This window comes from Chrysemys picta, chromosome 2 (genome assembly GCF_011386835.1).
Source record: "Chrysemys picta bellii isolate R12L10 chromosome 2, ASM1138683v2, whole genome shotgun sequence".
In the NCBI taxonomy this organism is placed as follows: domain Eukaryota; kingdom Metazoa; phylum Chordata; order Testudines; family Emydidae; genus Chrysemys; species Chrysemys picta.
In genome coordinates this window covers 156,431,813-156,456,281 of record NC_088792.1, presented here as the reverse complement: position 1 = coordinate 156,456,281, position 24,469 = coordinate 156,431,813, and the positions used below count along the sequence as shown (strand labels likewise).

Genomic DNA, 24,469 nt, shown 5'->3' with positions numbered 1-24,469 from the left:
GCCTATCATTTGGAAGCTCCTGGGCAGTGGTGAAAGCAGCCCTGAGAGTTTCCAAGGCCTCCACCTAGAGACTGTAGCAAAAATAGCATCCTCAAAAGGGAGGAGGCAAGAGAAAGCAGCACGTTCTGTAGACGTTCTGTTTCCCATTGCAGCACTGAAGGACTAAAATAATCCTGCCTTGTAATTGTCACTGGGATTCTAGTTACCATTTGAAAGAAAAGACTAGCATTCATTTTATTTGGGAACAAGGGTGTTAACACAGATGAAAATACACAAGCGAAGTAGTGCACTGCGGAAGATGAAATGCTTCCCCTGTCAATTCTCAAACACTATTAAATCCGCCCAGTCTAACACCAGTGCTTTGATGTCTGCCTCTTTCTTTGACCAAGGTATGGGAATACAGTATTCTTAACGGTGAGTTACTTGATTTAAAATGCTTGATTAGTTGCTTTACTTTCAGTACTTATTTTATATAAATGTGCAGCTCAGCACTATTTTCAGGCTAATAATAGGAAAGCCTTTTTTTGATTACTTGTATAGGATACATATGTTTTGACCTTTGAGAATGAATAGCTCAAGCTTGCCTTATAAGAGACAAGTTCCTTAGATTCATTGTTACTTTTTTTAAATACGAGTTTTACAGCCTTAAAGGAGTTGCTAATTTTCTGTTGTGATTGCAAATAAAGAACTTTCTTTTTTTAATTTAAAACTAAATTGATCCAAGCCATTTAAAATACCTATTTTCTGGATACTAGAAAAATAAAACACAAGTAGATGCAGCATTCAGAGTTTGAATGTCTTGTCACCTTCAGAAGAGCATGCTGTCTTTTCTTGGAGGGGGTGGGGATGCTAGCCCTGAAACTTCTTTCACTGGTGGAGGTTCATGCAGCTGATTCTGTAAACAAAACAGGAGCTGTGTCAGCTTGCTGGCCACTAATCAGACACTCACACATACACACAAACCTGTACGGTGAGAGGTAATATTTAGACTGGGAGACCTCCTGCAGGCTACTGGATGCATTTAGGAGGTGATAGGAGGTGATTTCTAGACTTAAAAATTTCTAGACTTAAAATCTATGTACAAAATGTACTTTTTTTCTGTGAAAAACAGGCAGTTGGTTTACCTTCATGAGCAAAGACCATAAGACGCTTCTCTGAATGTATTTCAGAAAAACTATGTTCAAGGAAAACCATTGGATCAACAAATCCCAGAAAATTCAATTACAATCCCCCCACTTAGAAATTCCTGGCTTCTATTGCTGTATATCACGATTGTAAGGCTTTCAACGTGGGGTCTTTATCCTTTCCCTTTTTTGAATGGCAGTTCTGCAAAATAACTTGTCATGAAATGCATCAAATGTGCATTAATTGACCTGACTTGCTGTTCTGATCATTCCTATAAACACACCGTTAGGCTTGCAAAAATATGCATTTTGGCGTGAATATGTAATATTTTCAAAGCATGCTTTTTCTTGGCCAAATAAGTACTGTGATAGCTTTACCCATGTCTTCTGCAGTCAGGTTCTAAAGCCAGTTTTTACCTTTCAAACTTGCAGGTGCCATTCCAGTTTATTAGCAAAATTGTCTTCTCATCATCATGGTTAGCTCAGCAGTCAGTGAAAATACTAGCAGCTCATTTTCCGGAATGCTTTTCAAAGTATATTTCATTCTGTACATTCGTTAGTATTCAATGTTTTCTGAAGCCATACAATATCCATTTTGACTTGGAATGAGGTGCCCAGGCTTTTATCTGATAAATATTTTCCTTTAATATTGCTTATTGGATCATATAGCTTTGTCAGACTTGCAAGTGCTTTACATTAACTAACACCTCAAAACAATCCTTTGCAGTAACTATTATTTTCCTGTTTTACAGATGGGGAAATAGAGGTTTTTAAATTTACTCACCCAAGATAACAGAGGGAGTCAGGATTTGAACTTGGGAATTCCTGGCTCCTACGTCTACTCATTATTATTTATTTGTATTACTGTAGTGCCTTGGACCCCTAGTCATGGATCAGAATGCTAGGTGCTGTACAAACACAAAATAAAAACTGTCTCTGCCCCTTACAGTCTAACTTGTGAAGGGTGTACATTGAACACCCATACTACTGTTTATTTACATAAATATTCTGAAATCTTTTTTAAAAAGTAAACTCAAACATCAGCATTAGTGAGAGGCAAATATCATTTTTAGCCAGCAGTGAGGAGGAATGAATGGATATTGTTACTTTTAAAAGGGGGGGGAGAATCAATTTATGAAGGATAAACTTATATTTTGTTAATGAGAGATTTAACGCATAGTATTCCCCTCCCGCTCTTCCGCCTCCCCCTCCCCCCCCGTGTGGTGTGAATATTGGTGTATTTAGAAAGAAGCTTACATTACATCTACATATTTAACTTTAGGATCATGTTAGTGAGAAATTTCATCAGCTCTGTATTTTCAGTTCTCTAATATGCGGCAGTGAACACTGCATATCGGAGAGCAGAACTGAGCTGTGCATCTAACATACTCCCATCCATGCCAGAAGTCTGACTTTGCATCTTTTTCCTTGATATTTGGGGATTTTGCAGCTCAGTTTGGCCTGCATGTTTAAGCTGTCTTGGCATTGCACAATTTTGAGACAGTAGTCCATGCTTGTAATTGCTGTATATTGCAGTAAATAGAAAACAGGATATTTTAGTAATGCCCACAAAGGGCACCACCCATCTTTCTGGAATCACATCAGAATGATTTTTGCATAAGATCCACCGTAAGCATTTGAAAAATGTCTCCCTTCAAAATCACAGAGAAAAGACATGAAATTTCCTGTCCTCCTTTAAATGAGAGGAGCTGGGTACTTTTGGTGTCTGCTTTCTGTTCTCATAACATGGATTCCTGACCTGCCTCTCTGCAGAAATCTTTGGATGTTAAGATATACATGGGACGTTTTGCTCAGTAGCATTCAGTATGCAAGGTAGCTCCTCAGAGCTCCAAAATGTAAAACAAGAAAGCAGAAAAGATCAAGCAACAACAAAAAAAATTATGCAGTGCATTGTTCATCTCCATTACACAAGAATGAAGAAAAAAGATATTTTGTGCCTGAAAATAACTTACGTACTTTTTTTTCTGCCGGAAAGTCTTGTATTTGTTGCTCCATGATGAAGTGGAAAGTGTCTGCAAATTAAATATAATGTATTTAAGATATTATTCCTGGAATAAACTGAAATATCTCTTCTAGTTAATGGAGAATATACATACACCTACATATATAACGCTGTCCTTGGGAGCCAAAAAATCTTACTTCGTTATAGGTGAAACCGCGTTATATCGAACTTGCTTTCATTCACCGGAGTGCACAGCCCCGCCCCCCTGGAGCGCTGCATTGGGGCGTGTTATATTGGGGTAGAGGTGTATTGTGGTTTTATAGAAGGAAGTGTTTATAACCTGGTATACATATATTTATTTCTACAGTGAAGTGCAAGTTCTGATTCCCTCATGTACTTATTCTGTTGCTTCTGAAGAAAATAGCCTGGGTTTGTTAATCTCCAGAATCCACCAGGAAAAATACATACTATACTTTTGCTGGATATTTATTTTTTTCCCCTCTGTATCCTTGCTGACACTATGTCTATAGTGTATTGTGTATTAAAAACTAACTAGAATGAAAATGCTTTGGCGATTAGTTGAGTTGGAACGGGGTCGTAAGTTTAAAGGTTAAACTTGAAACATTTTAAATTCTGAATGTTTTAAATTAATTTTTAATTTAATAGCATGTCATGTAGGATTCAGGAAGCCTAAAGGAATCCATGCACAACATTCAAAATAATTTATGCTTAGTTTTAATTTCTGCAGAGGAAAGATATAACTCAGATAAAACCAGACTTGTATTTGTATATGTGCTAGGAATTGATATAGATTGGTGGGTATGGGCTTAATTTTCACCCTAAGGTTTGACACTTGACATTGCCTCTCTTGCAAGACCAGTTTATTTATATATTGTAGGCTAAATTCCATTCTTAAAGGGATGATTGGCAGAGATGAGTACCCAGTATATAGAATTACAAAACTTGCCCAATTTATATAGCACTCTCGAGGGGGGGGGGGGGGGGGGGGAAACCTTAGTAAACAATTTTAGCAGGTAAAAACCCAATGTAAATCTGATGAGGAAGTAGTCTGAGAACAGTAATTCCTCTACCTCCCCCCCCCCCCCCTTTTTTTTTTTTTATTTTAAGACTGGCATTTGAACTTAAGATCTTAACTTGAGTGTAGTTGTTCTGGTTCTGCTTCCTTGCATTCCTCAGATGCTGATGTTTGAGCATGTCCACCCTAGTAAAACAATTCTGCCTAAAGCTTTCTGATGTGTACATACAGTCCTGAAGAGACAAGCTTTGAGATCAGTGTGGGTAATGGGCATGTATCCAGTTCTACTGTTAAAAATGAATGACAGAGGTCTAGGTGAAATTAGCAGAATATATATGCAGATGTCAGTATTACCAGAAACACGTGAAAACCAATTCCTACTTCATATATGGCGTGGCCAGAGATTAGGGCTGTTTCTCAGTTTTAGTAATAGATGACCAAAGACTCCTGAAACAGGCAGTGAGCATGACTGAATCTGGAACTATGATCTTTCTAACTCAATAAATGTGGAATGATTTTGAGATACTTAGCTTAACATTTTTTTTGCTATTCCGCACCTCTTTACAAACCAAAACCAAAAACCCACTATTACCGGCCTTTTTCTGTCTGAGCAAACAATTTTGGACATTTTCCCTGTTGTGAGCATTTTATTCGGAGAATAAGACTGATTTAGACTAAAATGAGCCTTTGTCAAGCTGTCAGGAAAGATTTTCTGTTTGTACTCCTTAACCATTTATAATTTTCTTGACTTTTTGAATAGATGTTTAGAAGAAATGCTGACTCATGGCTTTTTTTGTTCTTGGTTATGCAGCGGATATAATTTCTACTGTAGAATTTAACCATTCTGGAGAATTACTAGCAACAGGAGACAAAGGAGGTAGAGTTGTCATCTTTCAACAGGAGCAGGAGGTGAGTGTTAACTGTTTAAAATAAGTTATGTATTAAAACTCTTCCCCTGTCTCCAAGTGACCGTAGGAGTGAGGTGTATATACTTGTATGAGAAATTGTGTAGTTGTATTATAAATATCTGATCATTTTAAGGTGCTGGGAGAATAAACAGTGAAACTCAAAAGCCGCTACCAAAAGAATTATCAAAATTGATTACATTATTAGGGTCTTTAAAGGTCTGGGCCTGTTTTTAAATTGTAGTCTAAACACAGTTTATAGTGCTAACAAAATTGGACTAAAAATCTTGGGGACCCCTGGAATTGGTCACTTCAGATAGCATGCTGCCTTTTGGGGATGTTTCTTAATGCAGGTTTCAGCGTAGGTGTTGGGAAATGAGAACTGACTTTAAGTGAGCATGTGGCCTAAGATGCCCCTTTCCACTTGAATATATATCCGTCAAAAATTGGTCAAGGTTCTTCTGTCAGCATTGATTCTTTGCAGCTTGTTTTGGGGTGATTTAAGAGCAGATTTTTTTTCTGCCAGCTAAAATTTATCATGTAAAGGTCTTAACATCAGAGGGGAATTCTCTCCTAAAACTAAACACAAAAATTCCTTATGCTGTGTTTTGAACTGTGAGTAAGTTTTCCTTCCTGACTACAATGATTTCACTCATGTCTAAAGATAACTGCTTATTTTAAGTAACCAAGCGCTTAATATCCTTTTATTCAGATTAGAATCTGTGGGTAGTTTACAAAATGGACCTATGACATAAGGTTCTTGCTTTAAAATGCAAGTTATTGCATATATATATTGATTTATTTTGCACAGTAGTCTGTTAAATGCACTCAAAAATGAATGGGATTCCAAAACTCTGATTAAGGAAGTTCTAAGCTCGGTTTTGAGACACTTTTTGGTCTTGAGCAAGGCACTCAACCTCAGTTTCCCCACTTGTAAAATGGGAATATTATTTTCAGGGGGAGTTTTGGAGAGTGAAGTGTTTTTGAGGATGGAAGAGTAGTATTACCACTAATACATTGTATTGATTTCAGCTGGAGAGGCGTAGAGGATGTTAATAAGATCTCGTCCCTTGGTACTGTATCTAATTATCTTTACCTTAAATGAATTCCCGTGGCTTGTTGGCAGAACTTTGTGTGTCTGTGCCTGTTCTCATTATCCTTGAGTTGGCTGACAAGGCAGTTTCCTGTTAATAGAGTTGCCAACCCTCCAGGATTGTCCTGAAGTCTCCAGGAATTAAAGATGAACCTTTCATTAAAGATTATCTCATGTGATGAAACCTCCAGGAATATGTCCAACCAAAATTGGCAACTCTACCTGTTAACCAAATTTCCCTTTGATCAGATGCTGCCCCAAAGTTAAATCTGCCACTGGCTCTTGTCCCTTTTCGCATGGCTCACAGATCTACATGGACTTTTTCCTGCTGAATGTGATGTAATCTCTCTGGCTTCTGACTTAACTTAGAGTTTAGTGATATTTAAATATACAGTAGAACTATACACTGATTGACTAAGAGGCTCACTGAAAATTACTGAATTCTATGAATTAGAGTAACCACAATAAAACAACCATAGTGCATTGCAGTGAACTTAACTTATTTGGAAATTTGTATTTTATTTTTAAGACTTCATCATGTATTGTAATATACCCTGTAAAAATAATGAAGTCATGCAGTGAAATTTCTGCCCTGGAGGCTTTTAAATCTTTGCTGAGAAGTGAGGAGACACAGCCACTCAGTGCAAATTATAAAGTGTGCAGATTAGTGAGATCCTATTGTTGGTGAATAATTGCAAGGGTTGAAGACAAGTTCATGTACATCAAGTATTTTATTACAATCCTTGAACTCTATCCTTGTTCTGAATGATTTTCAAATTAGAGACAATCATAATACTTAGACCTTCTATAGGGCCTTTCATCTGTGGCTCTCAAAGTGTGTGACAAACACTAATACATTGATTCTGGCATTGCTCCTATGAGATATTTAAAACTAATAGCTATGGGGACTAGAGAACTTGTGTGGCAAGAATAGTATGCAGCAGAAATATACAAAGCACATAGGTGACTATTTCACCTGCCTCTTGAAGATATGTAAAGCAGTTGAAAAGCATGTGAATGTCAGAGTTCTCGACTGATACACTAATTGTCTGAATTAAAGACGTAACTTTATATACAGTATTGAATACATTGTGAGTTATACATCAAATTACTGCCTATATGTAGTTAAGGAGGGGTAAAAATGAGCATGGGGAAAAAATGCCTTGAAATAATGATGCCTATATGGACCAGTCTTTCCTATTCTGGAATATATATATATACACGTGTGTAAATCCGCTATAAGAAGGGATGAAGACTTATGAACAATGTGTACATTACTGCCCTCCAAGTTATATTTTTAATGTATACTATACAGTATTTAGTTGAGATAGGGGTGTGTGTATATGGCTGTTGTCCCCCACAAAATCTGTTTGCATCAGGTACAGAATGCTTTCCACCTCTTGCACCAGCGACTAATACTAGATAGCTGTGCCTTCGCTGTACAGGCGAGTCTCATCTTACACGGGGGTTCCGTTCCGCGATTAGCGCGTAAAGCGAAAATTACATAGAGTTGAATGGCAGGCGGAATTGCCCGAACTACAAGTACAGTATTAAAATTGTTGTTGTTTTTTTCTTTTTGCCGACCGCGTAAAGCTGAAATTGCGCATGTTAAATGCGCGTAAGATGCGACAGACCTGTACTTAATTAAAAAAAAAAAACTTGCTGCCCTGATTTTCTTAGGTTGAAATTCTGATTTCATTTAAGCTCTGAGTACTTCACAAGCTCTGAGCTGTGCAAATGACTATCCAATAGAACAGACTTACTTCTATTCAACAAAATAATGTAGAATTTCTTGGTTTAAGAGCCTTTTGTTAATCTTTAAAGGGGAAAGCAGGTCATTGCCAGTGTTGGCCTCTTTGGAAGTGTCTGCTTATGAAAGTCATTGCATTCATATTCAAATAAGTAATCTTCATTTTTGTGTGTGGATATAAGCAGTAGAGAGGCGTATTAATCTACTTGAAAAGCAAATCACTGCCTGCTTTCTAGTTAATAGAAATTAGTAAATATCTTAATAGTTGTATTATTATATTCAGGTGGGTAACATTTTGTAATGCAAATTTGAGGCTGTATTTTGAAATTCTTCCAGACCAGCTTCAAAGCTAGTGAGTAGCTCAGCTAATACTCAGTCAAAACCAGAGAGGAAGCTGCTCGTCATTGATACCATTTAGAGGCATTTTGTATATAGACAAAGGATATGCTTTTGGAAGGACTTTAAGATTTGATCCCTCTGCTCCCACAGCATGTTTAACTTCTTCACTGATGTTTGGCTCAGAATGTCACAGCATATTAAATTGGTGGCATTTTCAAAAGTGCCTGAGTAAATTGGGAGGATAAATCCTATTTAAAAGCCAATGGAACTTGTGCTCCTAAATCACTTAGGCATGTTTGACAATCCCACTCCATATGTGTAGCCAGTTAAGATATGGAACTCATGGTAACCGTTTATCCAGGTCATATTAATAATCAGTACTTGCATAGTGCTTTTGTCTTCATAGCACTCCACAAACAATCCTCCCAGTATTCCGGTGGGGTACTTATTCCCATTTTAAAGGTAGGGGAGCTGAGACAGAGAGTTTGATTTAGCAGAGGCTGCAGAGAGTCAGCATTGGAATTAGACCACTTGGAGTTGGCATTCGAGTTAGGCAGTGCCTGGGGCCCTAATCTATACTTGGACCATGTCTCTTCAGAGAGGTGTAATTGATTTATTTAATCTTGCCATAATTGTGACCACACCATTAGCCAAAACTACCTTACCTGTAAGATTTTTTTTTAAAGTTGCTAAACATTCAAAATATTTTTAATGATCTGTATGATTGAGTTGTATAGCCCACTGGAAATAGGAAAAAAAAGTTTCAGACTGGCTTGAGTGTCATAGAAGTAGGAGGAGTAAGAGTCCCTTTTATTTCCCTGTCAATATGGGGTGGGTTTCCTAGAGGAAACTTTCTAGTGTTCATTCAGTCTGGTTGTAAAAGTCCTAAGCAATGAGAATTTCACCACTTCTCTAAGGAGGTTGTTCTTCCACCACCTGCAACAACTTGTTTGCTTCCAGCCTGTGCAGAATTGAAACTTGTCTTTGGCAAATAAATCACTAGGGTCAGTTAGTGCCATCTAGTGGGGTTTATCTGACTTTAGTCAGGACAAGTAGCCTTATAGCAACTTTGTTTAGCTGGATTATGGTTTTAATGTAATGTAAAATGCAGGATGTCCTTATTATAATTTACTGTTGGCTATACTGTAATTTGAAATCCACTACAGACGTATACTTTTATGAATGTAGATATGCTAAATAAATAGCCTTTATACAAGCTAGTGTCCTAGAAAATTTAGCTAATTATTACCATCTAAAAGACTAAACAGATAGCGAATCTTGACTTTCCTAAGTAGGTGGTCTTTATAGTTGACTCTTGTAGTTTTGTACCATAATCTATTAATGCAGAATATATTGCATAACTCGTGAATCCTAGAACTGACACATTCAAATGTATTGATGTAGCATCTTAGCCTTAGATCATTGTGCGTAATACTGTAAATATACACATAAACACAAATTTTACATCAACACAACTTAGTAAAACAAATACAAATATTAAAAACCCAAGATTAGCCCTGTCCTAAAATCAGTTTCACCTTTTAAAATCACCACCCCTAAAACAATATACAACAATAAGATTAAACAATCATTAGAAGTACATTATTTCATTTGGGTCAAAAGTAGCCTCTCTTTCACATGTTTAATTCTTATTTTTGCAGCTGGCCAGGCAAATAGACAGCCCATATAACTGAAACATTTTCATTGCATAGCAAATATTCTGATTTCTAAGCTGATGATTCCTGGCACATAAAAGTTGTTCTGTGATGCTAAGGGGCATCACAAAACAGCTAGTCCTTTTAAGCAGTGTAAGGATTTTGAAGTTCTTCATGGCTTCCCCCAAAAAGTTTCCTTCACCCTTTCTCTTCAGGTTCCTTCCTAAATCAGCTTTTCTTCACTGCCAGCCGTAGCTGGGTCCCGCTAATTTTTGTCCACTTGAAATCCCCAGGACCAACCCACTAGGGGTTTAACTGCTTTCGCAATTTCTTGGCTACAAGTTGCCACCTTTGTGGTGCGACAAATTCTGTTGCAGCCTTATGTGTTGCATCATTATGCCGCATCAGAAATAACATTGCCTCAGTTGTTTTATGGGCCACTGAAGTGGTGAAAATTCAGATGACTGAACTTGCAGGATATAGAATCTTTCCCTGTTTAAAAATCAGAAAGGTCTTGGAGAGGTGGGTATGGGCAGCAACTTGTTAGTAGTCTAGCAATTCTGGTTACAAGTTAGGATCTGTTTAAGGAAGCGGAAGTCACTGAATACCTGATTTTAATGCTCAGCTGCTCTGAAAAACTCCCCTTAATTTCAGGTCAGAAATGCCAGTGAAGATCAGAGTCCAGTGTGATGGCTAGGATATCCTCAGAGAGGGTCAGAAAGGCAGGTGCTGCTGTTGGTCTTGTGTAGTTGAGTACCTTTCTGTGTGTTTATGCAGAGCTTCCTGTTTTCAGTACAAAGTGTTATTTATTGACGGGCGTGTGTGCCTTAATTTGAACAGTTACTCGGTAAATATTTGCTTAAATTTTGTGTGTATCAAGCCAGCGTCTGCACCTTGGCTTCATGCCAGTTCTAGTTACACTAGAATACAAGGAGTAAACATTTCATGGTTAAGAAACTGGATTCTGACTCAGGAGATCTAGGTTCTTCTTCAAGTTACAGTCCTTATGGGCACTCCACCTTTGGATGCGAGTGCACCTGTGCACTTTTGATTGGAGATTTTAGTTAGCAATGTCAGTGCCTGCACTCTATGCAACATCGTGCTGGGGTGCAGGGAGATATAGCCTCCAGTTCGTTGTCTGTTACCTTCAGCTTAAGATAGAGCTGTGTGGTGTCTGCTGTTAGCCTTCCAGCTGCCATGTAATTCTTTGTTTGTTTGTTTTTTTTTACCATTTTATTTTGTTTTGTTCTCTGGTTGTTTCTTGTATGTTTTGAGCATAGATGTGTGTTTTTGGAGTCCCCCCTCCAATTTTCTTTTTGTGGCCAGGGCCGCCTTCACACTTGGCCTTTATCTGTAGTCTCCCTGGCAACGGGGGATATGCCAAAGACACTGGGTTTCAAAGCCTGCCAGACCTGTTAATAGAGTTCTTTCCTCCTTGGTGATGGGCATTCCAGTTGCCTCTGCTGCCTTGGAGAGTTTCACATCCCATCCAAGTGCAAAGCCGGCTCTGGATTTAAGGCATCTCGGAAGTTGAGGGAAGACTGACTGAAGTTTCTCTGGATGGAGCGTTCCTTGAGACAGGTGGGGTCCAATTCTCTATTTCTTCACCCCAAGTGCATTGTCCTCTACCGCTCAGACTGCACTGGTGACTTCAGCCTTGGTAAGCAGAGACAATGGGGCAGCTTAGGAAACAACACATCCCAAAATGAAGAAACCCCATTCTCCGGAGACAGACTCAAAAAGGAGAGGAAAGTCATCTCTGAGGCCAGGGAAGAAGGAGATCTCTCACACCAGTATAGGTACTGCTAAGATTCCTGCAGGCCCTGGTACTGAGATAATCAAAAATACTTCTGGTACGCCTCGCGCTGAGAAGTCTTCTAGCAAACTGCACCAAATGGCGCTCGGTACCAGCAGTGGAAGGCTCCAGACAAAGGGACTCTTCTAAGGGGCCTTCAACAAATGCTCCGTGGTACCATTCTCCTGAGACCACAGCCATGGACCCTAATGAGGCACTATTTTCACCAGCCTGCATGGCAGACACCCCCAACTCCTTGGTAGTGGACACCCTCAACAAGAGGAATCAACAAGCTTGCTTCAAATTGACTGCTCGGCAAAAGCACAAGCATGTTGGCCTCTTAAGCCATAAGAGCTATTCATCAACTGCTCTCTGGTTTAGGATCATGAACTATCAGTCCTGATGGCAAAATATAGTTTTCTATACTTTTAACATTTTATTGATCATTTGCCTCAAGCCCAAAGAGCTGTTTCAATCCCTCATTTCAGAAGGCCAGATGACTCTGAAAAACACCATAGCAGGCTCCGTGAAAGTGCTTGCTCATGAACACCATGAGTGATCTTTAGCATGTTGGTCTTTTGGAGCGTATGTCAGCCTTTGGGCCTCCTGGAGATAGATCTCTTTGCAACACTGTCCAATGTGATGCTCCATTGCTTGTACTTAAGGAGAGGTTATGGCCACAAATCTACTTGTTGTTTCCAAATCTACTTTGCCCCTTTCTCTGCAGGTGCATCTTTGCTGTCCGCTCACGGCGGCTCTCCTGACACGGATATCAGGCACCATGACCCACCCCAATATATCTTCACCACACCTCAAGGTTTGACTCCTCAGTAGTTCTCGGATGTAGATCTGGACTCTTTTCCTGAAATTAAGACTATTCCTGAGCAGTGGAAAACCTGCCTGCAAAAGTGGAAGCGTTTCCAAGCCTGGTGTGCCCATTGATCTATATCTCCTCACAGACATAATCAACGGCTTGATTGATTACAGAACACCAAGGTTTGTTACTCAGTTCCATTAGGGGCCTCTTAGCTGCCGTTAGTCTTTCACCCACCTGATGAAGGTTTTTCTGTTTTTGCTTATCCTAGCTTAGCCTGGATTTTTAAATGTTTGTCTAACCTCTTCCTTCATGTCAAGGAGCTAATTCCACCTTGGAACCTTTCCCTAGTTCTGAATGCCTTGAGTTATTCTCCATTTGAACCCATGGGCAGCTGTTCATTTCTTCATTCATCTTTCAAGACTTCATAACCATAACTTCAGCCAGGCGAGTAGGAGAGCGAGGGGTACTCCTGGCTGTGACCTACTCTTAGACAACTTTCTACCATGACAAAATGACCTTACATCCCCATCCTCGCTTCCTACCTCAGGTCTTATCAGAATTCCACATCAGTCAGGGCGTTCGACACCCAGTATTTTACCCCAAGGCTTACTCTGAGAGAGAAAAGGCTAGTCTTCATACTCTGGAAGTGAGAGGGGCTCCTGCTGTCTACCTTGATAGAATAAGTCCCTCCAGGGCCTCTCCCAGACTCTTTATCTCCTTTTCTGAAAGGGTGAAGGGGCAACCAATTTCTACTCAGAGACTGTCAAAGTGAGTTTCAAGATGCATCTTAGCTTATTACGAAGCGTCTGGAGCACAGCCCCCACTTCGAGTGACTCTGCCTCTGCTAGGGCTCAGGCAACCTCAATAGTGCCCATAGGCACAAAACATTTTGAAGAACTCCAGGTACCCTACAGGTAAGTAATCTCTCCTTCAGTCCCCAGCTCTGCCACAGATTTCACATGTGGCCTTGGGCAAGTCATTTAACCTCCGTTTCTCTCTTCCCCGCCCACCCCCCTCAATCTGTAGAAAGCAGATGATATTTCCTGCTTCACATGAACATTCTGGAGATTAATTCATTTGTGTTCAGAAATCGCACTCTGGTGATGGGGACCATAGAAATAGGTCAGTGGTGAAGAGCAGAAAACCTACCCTCAAAATAGAGCTTTGGGAGCCTATACGATGACTACTTTCCTCAGATTTCAGGGAATAAGTTCAGAAAAATGGATGCCCTAATAATACAGCAAAATTTATTATTTTGTATCTACTTGTGTGTGACCTTGGCAGGAGCTGTTTTATAAATAAGGTTATTTACACGGGAGCATTTTTTATATACCTTAGATTCATATAGCACCTTTCATCAAACACAGAGCGTTCCAAAGTTCTTTATAACATGTAGCGAGCATCACTGAAATGTGATTCCTCCGTATAGTTATACAAGCATGTGTAACTTCAGCCACCACCGAAATGCTACCATCTCTGAGTTGGAATGTGGCAGCTATTCAACAGTATAAAGCAAACAATGTTACATAAGATAGGACAGGAAATGAATATTGTATCCAATTGAAACTGTACAAACTCATGGAGGTGGACTGTAATTATCCTAGCTGGAATTTGACTTAGGGGGACTGGGGTTTATACCTCTTGCATTTTTATGTTTATTTCTATGATATCCTAAATGACTCAAAGGAGCTTTTGCTTTTCATCCTAAAGAGGGTGTCTCCTACATTATAGTACCGTCTAGCCCTGTATATTTTTTTATTAATCCACAAACAAGTGTGTGTCAGTCTGAATCATTGAGATTAATATTGACTTGAAGTAGAGCACACCACTGAATCATGACCAGCACATCCTTCAGCACAATAGCTTTACCTTGGAAATCTCCCATTCAGTGTACTGACTGCTTGACCCTGTTTAACTTGTTAGGCATGACCAAAACACAACAGCAAGTTCCTTCCTCTTTCTAGGATGGGAAGGCCAAAATAATTGTTGGGTGTTAAATAGTGTGATTTCTAAGGCAGCTTTCTTCTCCTTGCTTCTGGCTTACTCTACAACATGATAAATTCTAATAACTACTTATCTTCATTAAAATGTAAGGATGTGTGGTACAAGACAAAAGGATTTGAACATAAGAACGGCCATACTGGGTCAGACCAAAGGTCCATCAAGCCCAGTATCCTATCCTGTCCTCTGACAGTGGCCAATGGCAGGTGCTCCAAAGGGAATGAACAGACAGGTTATCATCAAGTAATCCATGCCCTGTCACCCAGTCCCAGAAAATGTAATGTGTTTGGGGCCAACAATGATCATACCAGGACATAACTTTGAGGTGAGGCAGAGGGGCATAATCGTGGATGAATGGACCTGAGTCATATAAAGGGATGAACAAGTTTCACAACCCAGAGCTCATCACAGCAAAGGCATGATTCACCTGTCAACCTAAGATGGTGATGGTGGGATATGAAAGCACACAAGATTTGAAGCTAGAAGTGTGCTCAGCTATGAACTGTTTCAAAAACCACTTCCTTCCTGGTCACTTTTCATATAAGAGGAGGTCAAGTTCCTCCAGTGTGAGAGTGGCTTTAAGGAATCACTACATAAAACACAGCTTTTTAGCAGGGAGAGCAGCGGCCTGTGTAAGATTTAAGGCTTCCCATCATTCCAGGCAGCTCTCCCATCCATCCAGGGTGCCCTCAGAGCATAGGCTGTCAATCACAAGTGTGCTTTTATTATTAAAGTTATGCTGGCTAAAGGTGATATAGTAGAACGGGGTGGCCATCCTGTGACTCCGGAGCCACATGCGGCTCTTCAGAAGTTAATATGCGGCTCCTTGTGTAGGTACTGACTCCAGGGCTGGAGCTACAGGCGCCAACTTTCCAATGTGCTGGGGGGTGCTCATTGCTCAACCCCTGGCTCTATACAGGCCCTGCCCCCACTCCACCCCTTCGTGCCCCCTCCCCTGAGCCTGCATTGCCCTCGCTCCTCCCCCTCTTCCCACCCCCAGAGACTCCTGCATGGCACGAAACAGCTGATTGGGAGGGAGGGGGAGGCACTGATCGGGGGACTACCTGTAGGTGGGAGGCACTGGGAGCAGGGCGGGGGAGCTGATGGGGGGGCTACTGACGTTTTACTGTGGCTCTTTGGCAATGTACATTGGTAAATTCTGGCTCCCTCTCAGGCTCAGGTTGGCCACCCCTGCAGTCGAACCTCAGAGTTGGGAACACTCCAGGACTGGAGGTTGTTTGTAACTCCGAACAAAACGTTATGGTTATTCTTTCCAAAGTTTACAATTGAACATTGACTTAATACAGCTTTGAAACTTTACTATGCAGAAGAAGAATGCTGTCCGTCCATCTCTCTTCCCCCCCCCCCCCTTTTTTTTAAAGTAGTTTAACACCGTACTGGACTGTTTGCATTTTTTGTTATTTTGTCACTGCTGCTACCTGATTCCATACTTTTTCCAAATGAGGCGTCTGTTCGTAACTCTCTTGTTTGTAACTTTGAGATTTCACCTAGAAGCTTTGACTTCTCTTTTTTTCCAGTGTAGCTTCCCAAAAGGAAGGAAAAAGGGTTTCTAAGAAAACAGGAACTAAGACTGTTCAGGGGTGGAACAGCTGATTTATATATACACCTCTACCCCGATATAACGCTGTCCCCGGGAGCCAAAAATCTTACCGTGTTATAGGTGAAACCGCATTATATCGAATTTGCTTTGATCCGCCCGAGTGCGCAAGCCCCCCCCCTTAACCCCCCTCCCCCCGGAGCACTGCTTTACTGCGTTATATCCGAATTCGTGTTATATTGGAGTAGAGGTGTATGTATATCTGGCTTGCGCTGTGGTTGCATTTGGGATTCTCACCACTTGAGTAGCAGGTCAGTCTTCCCCAGAGTAGATTAACCCGATGTGCAGCAGAGAGTCTCTTCTGGAAACTTTGGGGACTATACTCCCTTGGAAACTACATGTTCTGTGGGCTGGATGAGACTCTCTTAACACAATTTTAAAGTTTTAAAAAAAACTTACCAAAGGTTTCTTAAATTAAAAATTAATGGAGATATCCCATCTCCTAGAACTGGAAGGGACCTTGAAAGGTCATCGAGTCCAGCCCCCTGCCTTCACTAGCAGGACCAAGTACTGATTTTGCCCCAGATCCCTAAGTGGCCCCCTCAAGGACTGAACTCACAACCCTGGGTTTAGCAGGCCAATGCTCAAACCACTGAGCTATCGCTCCCCCCTTTAGCTTCGAGGACTGCTTATGTGTGAAGTTAGAAGATTCAAAGTTCAGCTGTTTTGAGTTATTTACAGGGGGCAAGTGACTCTGTTGTAAACTGTGCACAAATAGCTTAAAGGACTGAAGGATTTTTTCTGAAAGTTGAAATGTTGATCACATTGAAACAAAGCATGGAAAGTGACAGCCCAAAAAGAAAACAGAGAAAGTTGAGTGAGTGAAAAGGGGAGATTGGTTAAAATGAAGTGGCTGTGCAACTATAGTGTCTTTGTGCTGCATCAAAAGCAACAATATGTACTTCTGTGGTGCTGAAACTTTACCCAAACCCTTGTGAAATGGATGAGTCTTTTTGGAAAAATGAGGCACAGGGAAGTTGCAGCTTGTCAGAGGATATACAACAAGACTGGCAGAGGCAGGCATAGTCCTGGCTACCAGTCTCCTGTTTGAACCATTACTCTACATATGCACTCTGTGTAAACATCCCCCCCTACAAACTTGGTACAAATGTGCACTGCATATAAGCCTTAATCATATAATTCTCAGAAACAAATATTTTCTCTCTTTTTAGAACAAAATCCAGTCTCTCAGCAGAGGGGAATACAATGTTTACAGTACTTTTCAAAGCCATGAACCAGAATTTGACTACTTGAAAAGTTTAGAAATTGAAGAAAAGATCAACAAAATTAGGTGGTTACCCCAGAAAAATGCTGCTCAGTTTTTATTGTCTACAAACGGTAAGGTTTTTTTTATTGTACACAGTAAGCTTGAAAGCAGAATACAGATCTGTAGAATTAATCTCAAATTTTCTGCTATTCTTTCTGCCATTACTTACAGCATACTGAGCTTTGACTAGCATCAGCGTTTGTGCTTTTTTAAACTGAGAATTTAATATTGTTTTTCTTCCACTTTGCAACTGATGCTTTACCTACATCAGGAACTTAAGATTCAAAGGCCAGCTTTACTCAGTAAAATCTGTTCTGATTCGAGCAGTGGCCAATAGCTTGATGCTACAGAGGACGGTGAAGAAAACCCCTATATTTGTGAGATGCTATACATTTGGAGGAAAATTACTTCCTGATACTGTTTTGATCAGTTTATTCCACAAATCATGAGTTTTTATAATACTTCGATGTTTAATGCCATCTGCAATCGACACAATGCAATAAATGGATAATTTGTGCTTGGTTTAATCGTATCTGGGTATCTAAAAGAGTTTAATAGTAAACAAGTTTACATGTAGCATTGATTTGTTAATTTGAAGGTTTTTCTGATCTGATTGTCTCTTTTAAACTAAATGTCAGTCTAAAAGGTTGTCTATACACAGGTTGTACTGCTTAACTATACTAATTTACTTAAAGCAGTACAATCCCCCCCTAGTGTGGACAGTTATACTGGCATAAAGATGCTCTCTATCAACTTTGCTATTCCTGTACAGGAAGGGCAATAAACTATATTGGCATAAGGCACCTTTATAGTGACAGAACTGCATCTACATGGGGGCTTGTTGTGGTTTAACTGTTTTGCTTTAAAAAAAAAATCAACCCCCTAACCAAAATACTGGTACAAAAACTTTGTGTAGACCAGGTTGCAAGTGCATTTTAACTTTCCCAGTTCATTTCAACCTAATTGTAAGTTGAGGCAACAGTCACATCCAACAAAATATGCATCTCCAAATATTAGCTTATAGAGTTTTTGTGTTGTTTATATATGTAGATAGATAATCCTGACACGCTCACTTGAAAAATGAATACTGAAATGATTCAAAAATACCAGTTGTGAAAAGAAAGCGGCCTCATGCTTGAACTTTCATTTGAACTTGGACAACTCATTAATTTGTTTCAGATAAAACAATAAAGTTATGGAAAATTAGTGAAAGGGACAAAAGACCGGAGGGCTATAACTTGAAGGAAGAAGATGGGCGGTATAGGGACCCTTCTACAGTTACAACACTACGGGTGAGTAGCTCCTCTATCTAGTGTGATAGTCCTCAGAGTCACCATCTGAGGGTAGGTAAGTATTTAGCCTCATTTAATAGATCGGGATCTAAGGCAGAGGCAGTTGAGTGACTTTTTCAAGGTCCCATATATAGGTCTGTGGCTCAGCTGGCAATAGAAGTCAGAACTCCTGACTCCATGTGCCAGTCATTCTCTACAAGACCATCCTTTGTATAGTGATATTAACCATGAGTTTTCTGTGGTGTCCCACATATTGTACACCAGCAATTCCTTGCCTGCTATGCATAGGACGTTGATTTCTGAAGTGGCTTCAGGGTCCTTGTTTGTCAGGCTGGTGGAGGTGCATTGGATGGGTGGCTGTCAGTATACATTTATCTATATTACATGCACAGCTTATATTTTGTGTTTTCTTGTATTTTGCAGGTGCCAATATTCAGACCCATGGATCTTATGGTTGAAGCCAGTCCACGAAGAATATTTGCAAATGCTCACACGTATCACATCAACTCTATCTCCATCAATAGTGATTATGAAACATACCTATCTGCAGATGACTTGCGGATTAATCTGTGGCACCTAGAAATTACAGACAGAAGTTTTAGTATCTTTTTCCATTGGTCTTTTTACCGGAGAAAGACTTTTTGCCATAACCAAAGTTGTGGATTTCTCTTTTCCCTTGAAGTGTTGTATACTTAAGACATCTTCCATTTCTTAGTTATTTTTCAGTTGCAATTGCAGAGAATATTGCTACTGGAATGCCAATACCCGAGGATCCTTTTTAGGCAACATAAGGCAAAGCGGAGTTATGATTAATGTTCGTTGTTTTCCTGGCAAAAAATTATGGCAAAGTCATGGCACTGGTTATTAGAAGGGAGGAAAAGGTAAAGCTCCAGGAACACAAGAGGAGCAGGGCTGGAAAGAGAACGATTTGAAAGTATTTGTCTTTTGAAACAGATCTTGAGCTACGTCGTGAGTCGGTCTGCGGGAGAAGTACCATCCTCCGTCCCTCAAGTTATTGGTCTGCCGCAGAACTTCCCAGCCCCCTTCTCTCTCTCTTTGTTCCCCTACCGCCCCACCGCTCCACTCCTGCACACATGTGTAAAGGTTCTAGGTCTCTAGAATCACATAGCATATTCAGCCACTGCTGTGTGGGGAGCAGGAGCTGGCGCAGTGGGCAAATAAGGAGTCTCAGAGTTTTTGAGGGGGAAAAAAACCCAACAGGAAATCACAAAATCCATGACTCCCGTGACAATCAGCCTTGGTTACGTTGCAGCATTTGGTGAAACTAGACACAGGCCAGCTGATGTAGTGCAAAATCATTTATTTAGAATGTTGGATTTTAATTATTTTAAGCTTATAAAATATATTGGTGGTTGTTGTTTACTAGACCATAAAAAAAAATGTAAAATGACGGCATGTTTATATTTCAGGATATGTTGACTGGTTTTATAGAAAATTCAAAGAAGACTTCATTTCCATTTTTCAAGTAGATAAACAAAGGCACAGAGAAATTGTGATTTACCCCAGGTCACAGAGGGAGCCAGTGGCAAAGTCCTGTCTCCCAGTTCCCTGCTGCCACACTGCTGCCTTTCTCTTTTGATTGTTTTATGTTTGTCTGTTTGTTTTAGATACCCATTTATTGGTGATTGGAGAGGCTTTGTGGAATAAATGTATAAAGCTGTATAAGTGTGTTCTGAAAATTTGTAGAGAGAATTCCTTAATAAAACGCTCTCTAGATATTGTAGATATTAAGCCTGCCAACATGGAAGAGCTGACAGAGGTGATAACAGCTGCAGAGTTCCATCCTAACAGCTGTAACACATTTGTATACAGCAGTAGTAAAGGAACAATTCGTCTGTGTGACATGAGAGCATCGGCACTCTGTGACAGACATTCGAAATGTGAGTTCTACTTCGTTATTGATTCCCCTCTCCCCCGTTTTTTAAAGCATTCAGCATTTCAGTACTAGAGAAAGCTATGGGCTTATCTACACTTGAAATGCTACAGCTGAGCCAGTGTAGACGCTACCTAGGCTGACGGGAGGGGTTCTCTCATCAGCAAAGGTAATTCAACTCCCTGAGAGGTGGTAGCTAGATCGACCTAGCACTGTCTACACGGGGTTAAGCTGGCTTAACTACTCTGTGTGGGGTGTGGATATTTCAGACCCAGGAGTGATGTAGTTAAGCCAACTTAATTTTCTAGTGTAGACAGTGCTATGTGTAGTGCCGAAGCATCAAGTACTGTAAACTGTGGCCTTTGTCAATAAATTTCTAACACACCTCACTGTGAGTGTATAGTGAATTTCCTTAGTATGGGGGAAAAGAGGAAAAAAACAAAACAAAAAAACCTTAGTGGGATGTTGGGTTTATCTCCTTGCTTGAGTGAAAACAGTAACTTAATGTTACTGCAACTTAAAAAACTAATGCCAGAGGACTGGCTAATAGAGAGGATTGGAAACAGCTTAATGCAGCCTTTAACTTTTAAATTACTAGTTCAGTTCCAACTCAGGCCCGTAGCTAACGCTCAATACTTGCAAATGAGTACACCCTCCAAAAGTTAGATTCCTCACTCTGTCTTGGATTTTTTTTTTTTTATTGTGATCAATCTATAGAAAGCAATATGTATAGTGACTTGCCTTTACTTCTATCTTACATACACTCGATTCACTGTCTCTTTAGAAGCTAAATCCAACATTTACTTCACCATATGGAGGTCACATAACAGAGCTTTTTCTTTCTGATATATTACATATAATGGCAGCAAGGCTATTTATTCTAGCTCAGCTAATACATTGTAAATGTATAATAAGCTTATTTGGGTATATCCTGTTTCAGCAGGGACTTGTATCCTGGACTTCTGAGGAGATGGACTCAGTGGTCCAAAGATCTTATATCTGACTGGTTTTAATTCTTCCAGCATTTTTGATGTTACAGCCTTAGGCCATGGATATAAGTGGCATTTGCCATATACATCAGTATGCAACTTTTAATGTCCTTGTGCCAATATTTCTTAAGGTGATAAGTTTTCTTCTTCCTTCATCTGGCCATCAAACACTAGATAACTAACAGCACCTGCAGTGTTTCTAATCAGTCTGTGTAGTATGATGAGTGTGCTGTATTAGGGTATGGGAGACATTCCTCAATCGGTGTGTGTATAAAATGCTGTCCCAGAACCATTTGAGATTTTTTCCAAGGTTCATATTGAAATGATTGTTTTGAAGCATGAGCGTTTGTATGGAATTGACTTAGTTTTGAATAGATGTGCTTTGCTCATCGGCATGCCTGTCTTTTACTTATAGTGTTTGAAGAACCAGAAGACCCTAGCAACAGATCGTTTTTCTCTGAAATCATCTCTTCCATATCTGACGTAAAATTCAGCCATAGTGGTCGATATATGATGACTAGAGATTATCTGTCAGTGAAGATCTGGGATTTAAATATGGAAAACAGACCTGTGGAAACATACCAGGTATCCAGTGAAATTTCATACACTAGTATTATAAACTTTGAAAGTATGTCATGTACTGAGTATGGCCTCGATCCCATAATTGGATCGGTGTATATAGACCCCTGTTCCTATGTAGAGCTTCAGCAAAGACAGTGGGGCACAAAGACACACGGGTCTGCTCTCTGTGGTCTGATTGTAGGATTAAGATCTACATTTTAACATGTATGAGATGCTTTTTCTCATGGGGTGGGACTCGGGAAGGGTGCAATAAGCGTGACTTGCATTCTGGGCCACAAGTTAGCATAGTGATGGTGTTTTGCTTCATCAGAGAGGAGACCAGAGTTCACACCTTTCTGCCTGAGCAACAGGAGGCAGTATTGTGCAGGACACTTGCTCAGTTTAGGGACAGTCCAGTGCCATGGGGCCAATTGTGACGCTCCCTGTCAACTTATAGGGTGGACTTGAGAGTATACGAAGGGGGTCCCGTTCCGTTTTCCTCAAGAGTCAAGTTGTTCTCCGTGTAGCTTGCTTGGATACTTTCACAGACAAATCATGCTTTTTCAAATATTAAAGAAACCTTTTTTCTCCTAGGTGCATGAATACCTCAGAAGTAAACTTTGCTCTCTGTATGAGAATGACTGCATTTTTGACAAATTTGAGTGCTGTTGGAATGGATCGGACAGGCAAGTCTAACAGTTTTTCTTCACATATTTAAGCCTTAGTTTTGGGAATGGGGAGCAGACTATGGGTTCCTTCTGACGTGAGAAATTCAAAATGTAGCCTCAAATGTATGAATCCTTTTGTTCTTAGGTTTGGTTGTTTTTTACACTGTTATGAGCTAATGTAATGTATATTAGCCCTTACTGAGGGAGTCTTGCGATTTGATGTGCAGGGAGTGAGAATCCACCCATGCAGATTTTATTGCTGGATTGAGGCCTTCAATACTCTTCACCCTGGAGAGTATATATTTCTTATGACTGTAAGTTGCCTACTAGGCTTTGGGAGCCGTTGTCCTCATTAATAATCCTGTCTTGAAAATATGTAGACAACCCTCTAAGAATTTCATTTTTTTTTTAAGCTTGCCTTGCATGGCTGTCTCCCCAGTAATATTACTGTTAGCCTATGTTGAATGATGATTTAAAAAAAAAAAAAAAAGCATTGAGCCACTCAGTTGCTAAATCTGAAGCAGCTCTTTGGATCCCCATCTGTTTCATCATGAGGGGAACATTCTCTTTAAACAAAACAGCTGTTTATCCAAATATTTGGATAATCTCTAAGCCTATTTGCCTAACTGAAAATCTGATATATTTCAATTTGATGCTCTTAAACTAGCCAACTCTAAGGTGTTGTATCAAAAATTGGGTATATTTTGGTCCTGATGCTCATGCAATTCTAGCCATGTACTTTGAGCCAAATTCAAAATTCTACTCCTTCTGGCTATTAGTAATTTCTTTCCAGGGTACACTCAGTTGCCAGCCAGAAGGGCAATACTGACTGCTTACATGCAGAAATTCAAATGCTTGTCTTAATCAGAAAACCTTGTAACAGGTTGTGACATTTCCCAGGGTTGTGAGGCACCTCGCTACAACCTGCCCTTAGTGTGAGGATGTTTCTGGTGCCTGCTGTGGTTCAGCTCCCTGAATCCACTAGTGTCTGGCAACACAATTCTCCACAGGCCTCGCTCTCTCTGAACAGGTTAGCAATAGGCACACACCAATCCCGGACTCTTCCGAGCATCCCTCTGAAGTGTTCAGATCCTTTTGCACTGAACGCTCACAGAACTCTGATTCGCTACTCCCAAAGGAATAGCACACCCCAGCTTGCAAGGAGTCAACACAGGATCCCCAGTCATCTTAACATACAGCTCTTAGGGTACGTCTACACTACGAGATTAGGTCGAATTTATAGAAGCCGGTTTTATAGAAATCGGTTTTATACTGTCAATTGTGTGTGTCCCCACATAAAATGCTCTAAGTGCATTAAGCCAGCGGACCACGTCCACAGTACTGAGGCTAGCGTCGACTTCCGGAGCGTTGCAATGTGGGTAGCTATCCCACAGTTCCCGCAGTCTCCGCCGCCCATTGGAATTCTGAGTTGAGATCCCTATGCCTGATGATGCAAAAACAGTGTCGCGGGGGGGTTCTGGGTACGTCGTCAGGCCCCTCCGTCAGAGCAACGGCAGACAATCAATTTGCGCCTTTTTACCTGGGTTACCTGTGCAGACAACATACCATGGCAAGCATGGAGCCCGCTCAGCTCAGCTCACCATCACCATATGTCATCTGGGTGCCGGCAGACGTGGTACTGCATTGCTACACAGCAGCAGCTCCTTGCCTTTTGGCAGTGGATGGTGTATTATGATTGATA

At 40.4% G+C, this 24,469-nt stretch overlaps 1 protein-coding gene across 12 annotated transcripts in view; it reads left to right on the top strand.

Annotated features, from left to right (window-relative positions):
- PPP2R2A (protein phosphatase 2 regulatory subunit Balpha) overlaps window positions 1–24,469 on the top strand; it is an 84,237-nt gene that overhangs the window by 51,092 nt on the left and 8,676 nt on the right. For 11 of the 12 annotated variants that reach the window (XM_065584494.1, XM_065584495.1, XM_065584501.1 and 8 more), the window contains 7 exons: window positions 4,935–5,032; window positions 17,269–17,434; window positions 18,543–18,655; window positions 19,079–19,256; window positions 20,392–20,556; window positions 21,954–22,123; window positions 22,694–22,785. In XM_065584494.1, coding sequence (XP_065440566.1) covers window positions 4,935–5,032; window positions 17,269–17,434; window positions 18,543–18,655; window positions 19,079–19,256; window positions 20,392–20,556; window positions 21,954–22,123; window positions 22,694–22,785 — 982 coding nt within the window. Of the gene's footprint in view, window positions 1–3,454; window positions 3,591–4,883; window positions 5,033–17,268; window positions 17,435–18,542; window positions 18,656–19,078; window positions 19,257–20,391; window positions 20,557–21,953; window positions 22,124–22,693; window positions 22,786–24,469 lie in introns of all 12 variants that reach the window. The other variant, XM_065584496.1, reaches the window with a different exon arrangement.